This window comes from Eptatretus burgeri, chromosome 1 (genome assembly GCF_056783735.1).
Source record: "Eptatretus burgeri isolate ZD-2024b chromosome 1, Ebu_testis_v1, whole genome shotgun sequence".
Taxonomy (NCBI): Eukaryota; Metazoa; Chordata; class Myxini; order Myxiniformes; family Myxinidae; genus Eptatretus; species Eptatretus burgeri.
In genome coordinates, this window is record NC_140961.1 from 84,061,905 (window position 1) to 84,074,141 (window position 12,237).

The following is a 12,237-nucleotide window of genomic DNA, read 5'->3' on the forward strand; positions in this document are numbered from 1 at the left end:
TTTTTAACCTTCACAATCAGTGCCGTGTTGTGACAAGTAGTATTTTCATAACAATGTCCCTTAGGATATAATTATGGCCGTAGTTTTTATCCAGCAATAATTCAAACATTGGCAGGTCTGCAAATGTTGTCGTAGTCTAATGTTGTCCTCTTCTCTATGAATGGTACACAGCCTCATTAATTATCCCCGAGTCCTCTCTTGATTTTTGCAATGGCATCAGCTAACAAGCATCCTCTTCCGTGAAAGATATCACAAGGAACTTTAACTTTCATGCAATTGCAGATGAGTCAGTTGACTTCATCACTACCGAGGAAGGTATACCTCAACGCTTGTCTGAGCATCACTCGGATGGATGTTTTAATTTGATCTCATTCATTGGGCAATCGAATCTTCAGCACAGTATCCCAGCTATCTTGATAGTGCTGTTCCGATTTTGGGCGTCCAGTGTCACGATGTGTGTGTTTTATCAGTGCACTGTTCTTCTCAACCAGTTGGAGAGATTTTGTGCAGCAGTGCTGCTTATTCCAGAGGTGGTATTTCATATATTTTCTCCATTAGTGGGTTGGTGCATTTCATACAAATTTGTGTTAAGTATTCTCCAACATTTGCATTTCTATTATCGTTTCAGAGCACCTAATGAGAGGTTATTGTAGTTTCTGTGGGTGGATGTGTGATGCATATTTGAACCTTCCTCCAGGGTGTACTCATCGCATGTGATGTGCACTTCTTCTGCCTGACCACAACATGGATGAAAACGCGCATGACGAAGATGGTTCATTAACAGCATTGTCGCTTTGATGACAGTGTTGATGCAATGTGGTGCGTGAACAGCGACACTTGGTGTAAGAGGCTTGTGGGGCTGCATTTTCCAATTCGGGATGAGTTCATGGAGTAAAATCCGATTAATAGAGATGTTTCAGTGTGCGTGTGAACCGATGCCAACCCGCTAATGCAGACAGAATATAACTAGTAGTGTCCATCCCATGCTGCCCTGAGAGCATTAATAGACAACCACGGTGTGTGAACTGATAGCACATGTAGACCATTCCTCATGGGGAAGGCAGATTGCCCCTCCCAAAAAGACAATGAGCAGGCTGCTTTTTTATACTTACAACCTAATAGTATGCCTGATGTTGGCTTAATGGTTAGGGTGGTGGGGTTGAGATCCTCGGATCCTGAGTTCAAATCCCACTCAGCTGTTGAATTAATACCAGGTGGGGTTGACTGCCTGTCATCCTTCCGAGGTCGGCAAAATGAGTACCAGCTTGCTGGTATACTGTGTCGGAGTGGCGAGCCATCCAGGATTGTGCCCAATAGCCAAGGAGACTGCTTCGGCAGCACCAATGCTCTGCCCAGAGTATGGTCCCAATGGATGGATGGAACCTAATCATGACAGTAGTTCAGTTTACAGAATCTTAGAATCAAAATCTTGAATACTACTGCTTTCAGATAGATTTTTGAACCAACAATTTTGATGGCCATTCCAGTGTCCTCACCACTATAACTTGCCAGACTACAGTATTTGTAAAGATTGTGTGCACACAAAAAGTGAATTTAAGTTTGAAATGTGATTATATCGACATAATCTCAACTTCTGATCAATATTTGAAGCCATAGCTTAAAACTATGTAGAATGATGAGACTAAAAATATAGCAGAGCGCAGTTGATGGATGGCGTGTCATCGTAAATCCCCATGCTTCCCACCTAAAGCAAAGCTGAAATATGGCAAAAAGTTCCACCAGGAATGTCCAATTTTGAGTTAAAAAAAATTCCCCCCAGTTTTTGACCCCTGCGACCCTAAGTCCTAAACCCCCTCCCCCTCCCGGGACATGAATTGGACGTCAAATCCCCAAAAATCATTAAGTATTTCATGCATCGCCCAATGTTGATTGCATATTCAAAATTTCGTTTAAAAAATCGTTCCAGTAATTACATTTTATGTTATTTGACCTTTTGACCCCACCCCAGGGGATGCCTCCAAAACGAATACTACTCTTTGACCTTCGTGTCACGTGGTGACCAGAACTACCAAGTTTAGTGAATTTCTGTGCAACCGTGTTGGAGGAGATAGCGTGCCTGTCGAACGGACGGAGCTGATTTCAATATCCCCAGTGTTTTTTTTGAAAAAGCATGGGGATCATAAAAACCACTAAAGAGGAGCTGTTAGAGATTTTAATACACTTTGCAATAAATAATACACAATGTATTATGAGATGAGATATATATTTTACAGAACGTTGGTGCTGCCAAAGCAATTTCTTCGCACGGGATATACTGAGCTGTAAGCCATGGGTTTCCCAACATTCAGTGAGGGCAGCAATTTGTAATTTGTTTACAGTGCCGATGGCTGGTGGTAAGTCACCAACTCTTTGTGTAGGACACCGTTGGATCTTTACTGATCACCAAATAATGCTGGTAGACGGAACGCCCAGTTTAACGTCCATCCGAGGGACGGCACACACATTGATCAATCACACTGCCTGTAAAACACCGGAATGAGAGCTCAAAGCTGCTGGGTTGGGATTCAAACCCTGGCTCGACATCTTATAGGTGAGCGTGCGTACCTCTTGGGCCATCCTGTGAACCACATAATGCATTATACAGTATATTATTAAAAATAAAAAACAACAATCAATACAATTGGCTCATTACTCCATTATCTCTTCATCTCATTACTTTTTGGTCGAACAATGTTGATTACGTTTTGCTCGAGTAAAAATTCCAGACTTGCAATGCTTTTCTGCTTATGTTTGTCAAGCAAGGTTCATGCTATATAACATGCATTAAATAAATAGCCTTTCAATTGAAAAGGTTCGTTCAGGAACTTTATGCAGGGGCAGCCATATTTCACCTCTCTCGAAACAATTGAAACCTCTCTCTTCAAAACAGCTGAGTAAAGGATTGAAACAATAGGCATTCTGTTCGAAGAGCAACCATTGGTTGGCTGCAGTAATTCCAGCCTGTTTAATGTGCTCCAACAATGTAGAGAGCTTGCAACGTTTCTCTTTACTCATATCATTTCTTAAAGTTGAATTAATACCAGGTGGGGTTAACTCGACCCAACCCTGGTCGGGCTTCGGATTACATCCTTCCGAGGTCGGCAAAATGAGTGCCACCATGCTGATATACTGTGTCGGAGTGGCGACCCATCCAGGATTATGCCCAATAGCCAAGGAGACTGGTTCGGCAGCACCAACGCTCTGCACAGAGTATGGTTCCAATGGATGGATGGATTACTTAAAGTGCTTCATTGTCACTTCTTGGACAGCTACATTATTTCGTAGTTGTAGTGATCAGTCATCCCCTCCAAAGTAAAGAGGAAAGGGAATTTTTAGATTTTCAGCTCAACTGGAAGTCAAAAGCGAGGCCTTCCTTGGGAATCTGTTGCCAGTACACATCGTCAAATTTCTCATTGAGGGACACAGTGAAAAGATCCTTCCAAAGTCCTACGCAACCTGCATAAAGAGAGTTTGTTTCTGAGAATGATGATTGCAAAGTATAGATCCACAGGGTTTGATCAACATTACAATTTTACTTGCAAGTAGAAAGCCAAGAGCCTACTAATTGCCGCATGTTCTGCCATGAATGGTGGCCCTACTGTTCTCTGGGATTGAAAAGTGCAGCTTCGAATCCCTCCCAGGTCGATCATGGATCTCACTGTACATCTATGTGAAGTATACATATCATTACGGGTTTGATTTGCAGCTTGCACCATCAATGAGGTCTGGTTATGGTGCTGATGCACTAGATGTAGATTGGAGCAAGAATTTAGAATTTTACCAAACTAGCAGTGCATTAAGTGACTACTTTTTTGAAAAGTACTGTGGAATTTTTAAAGTCCACAAACCAGCACATGGGCAGCCAGCTTAAGTAAAGGTCCCCTCTGAAGGACAGATTACTCTTTGATGCTTTGTCCACATAGACCAGGATAATGGTTTATCGTCAGGTCGGGAATAAAACCTACAAGGCTCAAAGTCAGGTTAGTAACTTCTGAGATATCCTGTCATGGTACTGCCTCCGGCATGTTCGAGAACATCATCACCTTTATCTCGTTTGGGCCTATCAAATAACACATTGCTCTGCTGATACAAGACATTCATTTGTGGACATTGTATTATGACATATTTTTCATGTTAAAAGACAAGTTTATGGTTTTGTAAAGCATTGTTCTGGCTCTGAACATTGTCTTAGTTCAAGAGTATAAGAATGCTGTGATGCGCAGGTATAAATTGAATGGAACACACAATAAATATTAATACAATCAATGATGCTATTTAATTTTGTTTAACCTGATTTAAAAAACTATTAATGGGTCCCTTTTTGGGTCATCTACAAATTATACATGTAAAAATTTTAGAACCTTTTGCCATGCTCCCCGTACAACCGTCGGACCCCCGACTCGACCCACCACATGTTCGCCGCACTGCTCTTCATCTCATTTCCTCCTGAAACTTTATTAATTTCTATCCCCCTCCTCCCCATACTCCCCTACCCTTGCTTCTCTATTTTCTCCTTAATTGTATGTAATACGTCAATTACTCTGACTTCCTTTAATTCCAATTCGTCAAATTTTATTCAACATATATCTACTCTGTGCAGTGGTTCCTCAACCCAGGAGGGTGAAAGAATTCCCAGTAAAGCAAAAATGGCAATCCATTTAACAGAAAGAAAAACCGACACAAAACAATACGAGGATTGTCGAGGCTTGAGTTCATCAACTAAGAAAACGAACATCACTAAAAATTTAATTACAACAAAAGAATAACAAATAAATCTGCTAACAGAGTCATACACTGAAAGGCTTCACAAATACAGCAAATTTTGTGAATCACGTGATTATTGAAACACAAAACATAATACGTTTCGGGTGTGAACATGCCAGTTGGAACTGTGTGTGAACAAACTATCTGTGATTAGCCAACACTGGTGCTGCATCATGCATATACAATAACTGATTAATTATTGTAAGTACTGCACAATACAACCTGGATATTATAAAAGTTTAAGAACAAATGCTTTACTGGGGAGGGGTAAAATGACTTTCAGGCCACCATGTATTTGTAAAAATTGCACCCCCTAACTTGGTGAAGCAGCAAGGCATGGATCGAGTTCCATAACAATAAATGCTGCACCACCTGTTAGCAACAAGCATCTCCCACACTAATGCATTGTTTATATATGCCAAACAAACGTATGTTTACATATAAACATGACGTCAGCATCATGTCGTATTCAGAATCACAACAGCTATTCTTTGTTATGTTGCCAAGGCTGAGTGAGCAGAGGTTGAGGACCTTGCAACCCACACGTGCAAAAAACTGAATTTTTTGGAAGGCTGGCTGAATTTTACATTTAATCATCATGCATTAAAAAAATATATATCCGTGGGTAGGCGCTCCGATGTTAAAAGTTTTGTCTCATTTGCTGATGTGGTTGCAGAGAAAACAAATTTAAAATCAAATAAAGGTGAACAAGAAAAAGTGCAAGCAGAGATTGCACTCTCACCAGGACTTGTTTTGCGTGGCATTTGTGTACTGGTGTGTTCTGTAATTAATAAAAGACATAATTAGAACTTTCACTTTATAACTGCTGGCAGTGATGACCAGGTACCAAGACGTCCCACTTTGATGCAACCATGCTTTGATTGGACACCTGACCATGATCCATGACGTTTATTAATCTTCAATTTAATTTAGAATTGGATTAAAATTAATTAAATTCATATCAAATGGAAGACAAAATATTGTAGGTCCTGCATTGGAGTCATCAGAAGGAACCCGAACAAGCAAAAAGCAAAGATGAATTCATCAGGAGGAACCTGGATAGGATTCAGATTTCAGCTGCTACTCCTTTATCCTCAAACCCATCCAGGCACAGCCAAGTGAACATTATTCTAAAAAATTAAAAAGAAATCAGATCAAAAAGAAGAAATAATTCTGGCTGCCAGACCAAGCGTTCAATCAGGTCCTCCTGATTCAGGTTGAAATTTAAAAAATATATTCTCCATCACTATTAAATCATAATTGTGAAGTTTCATGTTGATTGATTCAGCGATTCAAGAGAAAGAATTTCTTTAAGATTTTCGCTCAATCCAATATGGCTGCCAGACCATGTGACTATCAATTATTCATGAATACCCTGGTATCCCCAAGGCTTGGAGAACATTTGTGTGAAGTTTCCCCTCAATCTGTCCAACTGTTCTGGAGAAGAGGATTTTTTAGATTTTGGGGTAAATCCAATATGGCTGTCAAACCATGTGACCTATGATGTCATATGTGTGAACCTTTTGTTCCTCATGGATAGGTGGTCATACGTGTAGTTTCACATCGATCTGTTCAGCCACTTCAGAGAAGAAGATTTTTGAAGGTTTTTTTTTTAACAATATGGCTGCTGAATCACATGACCGATGATGTCATCGCATTTTTTTCTGTGGACCATTTATCCCTCGATGACCCTCAAAAATGTTCATACTGATGAGATGTAGCATTCTACATATGCAATTATGACATCATAGCGAAGGCACCTATGACGTCATAAAAAATCACATTCCCCATGAGGAGTACTTGCTATGTGCTAAATTTCAATTTTTTCCTTGGTGCGGTTTCAGAGATACAGACCGCCAAATTTTTCCCGTTTTTCCAACATGGCGACCACACCACGTGACCCATGACGTCATAATTATCAATAAAATATTCTTCTTGATTTGTCGCTCTTATGGTGAAAATTTTGTCTCAATCAGACAAGCGGTTGCGGAGAAAAACAGTAAAGTTCTGTGTGGACAAGCAAACAGACAAACAAATAGACAAACAAACAAATGAACCCAAAAGTAATCCCGTCTCCTTTAGCGAGGGTAAAAATTAAGTGAGGACAGAAGAAAAAACATCAGTGAAGGCTTCTGCCGACGTTCCACATCATGGTCAAGGATGGTCGTGTGTGTGTGTGTGTGTGTGTGTGTGTGTGTGTGTGTGTGTGTGTGTGTGTGTGTGTGTGTGTGTGTGTGTGTGTGTGTGTGTGTGTGCGTGCGTATTGTTATGGTTGTTAGGGTAGATGGAATGATTAAATAAGAAAGTTCAGCATTGTGTCGAGTTGCTTGGTCCGTGGACGAGTAAAAGCATCTCCATGTAACTAAGTTAGGGAATCTGTGAGCTCAAGTGGTACATGTCACCACAGGAGGGGTGGTGCGGTGTTAATTAGCCGAGGGAGTAAAAAAAATTCCCCAGTACGTAATTGCCCAGTGTGATTTTCCCGATGTTTTTGATATTGCAAGCCAGGCAGTAAAGCTGGGAAACGCGTCCCTGAAACAACAACAAACAGGAGAAGCCCCGCCTTCCCGGGTTTCGGGGCGAGCAGGCTACGCCCTGGGGGCGGAAGATATGGAGCGCAGAAGGAGAGGGGAATGATCGAAGACACAGAAGAGGCTGGCACATCGCACGGGTGGATTGTGGAAGGCTTCCATCTGGAAAAGATGGGAGTTTGGCAGAGCACACACACGAGGTGGGTGTGAGAACCGCATGAGGCAGGTGGCACCTTGGGAAAAGGAAGGCTGCGACATTTGGAGCCTTTGTGTATGAAAAGCTGATTGCAGATTGCCTGGCGAACGTCTGCACGGCTACAAGTGAAGCGCCGTTTTGCCTGTGTGTCCACGTGTGGGTGAAAGCGCCTCCATTCTGGGTTCGACGGGGATCAGCTCAGGCCCAAGCTGTGTATCAGTGTACTTAAAGGGGCTGGAGGGGGGAGGTCTTTTCATTTTTGTCACACATTTGTCTGTATTTGTGTCCATGTGCGAGACATGGACCGGAGTCGTTATTTATTTATTAGTATCATTATTTCCGTTGACATTATTGTCTTTGGAAATATTTGTGGATGTGCATAAAATGTGTTTATTTTGAAGAAATTGTATTCATCCAGTTGTTGTGGGTTTGCAGATTAAACCCCCTTGTGTTGTCCTGGTGCAGTGCTCCTGTGCCGTAATCCCCCACCCGTCCGCTACCTCCGCCATGCTCTTCGAAAACGTGTTGAAATCTCCATCGGTCAACGTGTCTGCCTCCGAATAATAAAGACCGCTCGGCTGTCCAGGGGCTCTCGGTGTTAACCACCTGGCTCTGACAAATTTGTGTTGGGGGGTTAACCTGAGCTGACCAACTCTGCGACAATATATTGTATATTTTTCAGTCATCATCCAATTAATCCGTCAAGATATATACAGTATATGGCCGAGAGGTACATACACTCACCTCAAGGTCATCTATCCTGGGTTTGAATCCCGACCCATCTAGAAACTGTCCTGGTGTTTCATAGGCAAGCCAGGTAATTCATTAAAGTGCAACACCTTCCTTCAGATGGATGGTAAACTGGTATCCCGTCCACCGCCTTGAGTTGGTGCTCTTTAAATATCCCACAGTGTCTTTACAATCGCCGGCATCCCGGTCAAATTCCAAATTCCTGCCCGAACTACTGCTGGGAGAGAGATGGAAAACCGCCCTGCATAACACCAGGCCGAGGAACTGCTTCGGCAAGACCAACGCTGTGTATCATAGAGTATGGTACACTGGATATCGATATCTATATGTATATGTATATGTATATATATATATATATATATATATATATATATATATATATATATATATATATATGTAGATATATATGTAAATATGTATATATATATATATATATATATATATATATATATATATATATATATATATATATGTAGATATATATGTAAATACGTATATATATATATATATATATATATATATATATATATATATATATATGTAAATATGTATATATATATATATATATATATATATATAAATATGTATATATATATATATATATATATATATATATATATATATATATATATATATATATATAAATATGTATATATATATATATATATAAATATGTATATATATATATATATATATATATATATATATATATATATATATATATATGTATATATATATATATATATATATGTATATATATGTATATATATATATATATATATATGTAAATATGTATATATATATATATATATATATATATGTATTTTTTTTGTTGTTGTTGTTTTTATTTTTACTTCCCCACTATAAATCGTCCCCTAACCCCCTTTACTGTCCTTGTTCGGCTAACCTATCCTGTCACCTAGCCTACTCCCAACCCCTACGTTCCCTTCCCGGAGGGGAACAAGGGAGAGCTAGCGCCCTGTGCCGAGGCCCAACGAAGCCTCAGGATGGCCTCCCCAGAGTTCAGCGATCTATAACACAAAGTGGGTCCAGCGGCCCACAACGAGAGCGAGGGGATGGATGGTGCGGAGGGGTACACTTCCTATCTACCCTAACCATTTAACTGTTAAACTACCCCGGGGCTTTCAACAAGCGCCTCTCGCTTAAACTATTGGTTCTAACAACCCAGATTCCCGTCGCCTGTGTTGGTGTCCTCACAATTTCGGGCCTCGCCCCCCAATTTTCTCTCCGTGCCCTCACACGGTCTCATGGCTGGGACACGTGGCTCCCTTTGGCAGGCACGACCCTCTGCCGATTCTCCGACGATGGCACCCCCGGGCACTACACTGCCTCCGAGCGTACGAGCTCCCTAACACCGGGGAGTGCCCCCCATGGCACCTCCCCTGAAACGCACACGTGGCAGGCTGGCTTCCCGGGCCCCTTTCCGAGGGTCACCCGTGCCCACAACACTGCCCACGCGGCTAATGGCGCCCCGGGCCCCCGCACCAAGCAGGCGCACCCGTGCCCACGACGCTATCCCGGCCCCCCATGGGCCCTTGGCCTACCACGGCCGACTAGCCTGGTGCCCGGGGTACCCACTCAGCGATACTCACCTTTCACAGCCACGCTCCCAGCCCGTCAACAGGGCTCCTGCACCCCTCCAAATGGGTTTCGAGCCTACATTCACACCAACAACAAAACGACCTCCATTTTTCAATTTAACTAACCCCCTAACTCACTCTACACTGACCCCGGGGTCCCTTGGGCGGGAGTCACTCCTCCCCCCAAGCACTCATCGCACCATGCATTCCCCATTCACTCCACTCACACAGACCCGCTGGCCTCACTCACTCACCAAGCACATGCTTCCACTTCACTCACCAACTCTTCAACACACTCACCGCTGAACTCTGCCATCCTTCTAACTACCTCCCCTAACTAACTCGTGCTCCCACGTCGTCCCTTATACTATAGCACGTTCCATTTAACACTACGTAGCTAAACTACGTCAACTCTACACATCCAAAGGCTGTCACTGTCTCCAAATCTCTAAAATAACTTTTATTTCCCCACTTAAAGCTCATCTAAATCCCTCTAACTAATCCATTCCACGGACTCCATGAGGACTTACCCCTGCCCCATGAAGTCGGTCTAACTAAGCTAACCCTTCCCGCTAACTAGTTTCCATCCTGTGCCCCGGTAAGGGGGTCTTCCACCCCTTGCCCGGGAATCCTGTGCACCCGAAAGTGAGGCTTGCTGTTTTGTTTTTTTTTACATGCGCAGCACCAGCGCGGCAACTCACAGCTCGCGCACTTTGCACCTGCCCGTGACGTCATGCAGCTGCACGTGTACCTCGTCCCTCCTTGGACGGTACCATCCGGCAGGGATACCCCTCCTGCCGGATTCCAACCCCACGTGCAGCCATGACGTCACCGTGCGCATAAAAAAAAAACACAAGCCCCACGTCTCGAGGGGTTCCCCACGCGAACACATGTGCTTTGCCCGTTGGAGCTTCACACACACGCCCGCATGGAGATCCCATCCGGTCCAAATCCGTAATCCTGCCTAAACTTTGTCCGTCCGCGGGATCGGCAAATCCACCGCTGGCGTTTCCGGACCGGGACTTCACTCTCGCAAGCGAGCACGTGGGGGTCTCGTGCGTTGCACAGCACGGACCTCGTGCTCACTGCTGGGTGAACCCGGCACGGTCCCCGAAACAGCTACAGCCGCTACTCGGCTTTCTTTCTTCTGTCGCCGTCGTCGTCGCCATTCAACACACGCATTCCTGCGTGTAACGACGCTCACAGTCCATTCCATCACATTCACCCCGGGAGACGCGGCTGCATGTTCACACATGCCGACCGACATCTCCCTTACACATAGCGACCTTGCACACGCTGTCTCTCTCACACTCGGCCGCTCACTCACGCATGCCATTTCCCTCACACTACCCATACCACTCACACGTGGTGCTCCATTCATACTGGCCGTTTCACTCACGCATGCCGCCTCCCTCGCACACGTGGCTCCACTCACTCGCGGCCTTTCACTCACTCGTGCCATTTCCCTCACACAAACCATACTACTCACACACGCTGGGGCACTCGCCCGCGGTGCCTCACTCATACTGGCCGTTTCACTCACACACACGGCGACACTCACACACGGTGCCTCATCCACACACGGCATGCTGGGAAGCACGCCCTTTGGCACACTTGCCACTACACCACTCACACACGCGGGGGCACTCGCCCGCGGTGTCTCACTCATACACCGTGCCTCACTCACACACGCAGGGGCACTCAACCGCGGTGTTTCACTCACACACGGGGTCGCTTCCACACACGGGGTCTTTGTCACCCACTCGGTCGCTCTCACACACGCCGTTGCAGCACGCATTTCACCACACTCGTGAGCACACACCTCGACACCACACACACCGGGACAACCACAATGGGGATTCGTGTCCCCACAAGGGTCTCCGGGGCCTCTATACCCCCCAAGCTCTCCGTGCACCTGTTCGCAGCACTCCTCCTCTCAACCTCGCAAAGCACGACCGAACTCACCTGGTCGTGACTCGCCTCAAGGGGGCATACTCCCTCCCCTCGTTCCTGGAGGAGGCCATCCCGCTGCTCGCACTGGGTCTCCACCCAGTCCACCAGCTCACCCCCATTGTCCTCCACTACCTCCGTGTGTGTGTGTGTGTGTGTGTGTGTGTGCGTCTCTATCCCCGTCTTCATCGTGTAGTCTTCCCTCTATCGTTCCCATCTCCCGTGTCTCTGCCAACTCAGTCACCTCTTCACCCTTTACCTCCCTTGTCTCAACTATTATTTCCGTCTCTTCCCTTGTTATCTCCCTCGTGCACGTCTCCGTCACCCGAATTGGTTTTTCCCTCTCGGTCACCGTCACTTTTTCCGTCACGACCCTCGCCCAACACGTCCCCCGAATTATTTTTTCCTTACCCGCCTCCACCGCGGGCCCGACAGCCCGGGCTGT

The 12,237-nt window shown here is 44.5% G+C and overlaps 1 protein-coding gene across 1 annotated transcript in view; it reads right to left on the reverse strand.

The window, feature by feature from the left end:
• LOC147034874 (sulfotransferase 4A1-like) overlaps positions 1 to 12,237 on the reverse strand; it is a 58,899-nt gene that overhangs the window by 341 nt on the left and 46,321 nt on the right. Inside the window, exon 7 of the mRNA XM_085890438.1 lies at positions 1 to 3,456. This exon is cut by the window's left edge and continues 341 nt beyond it. Within this exon, the coding sequence (XP_085746564.1) occupies positions 3,341 to 3,456 (116 nt within the window). The 3' untranslated portion in view covers positions 1 to 3,340. The remainder of the gene's footprint in view (positions 3,457 to 12,237) is intronic.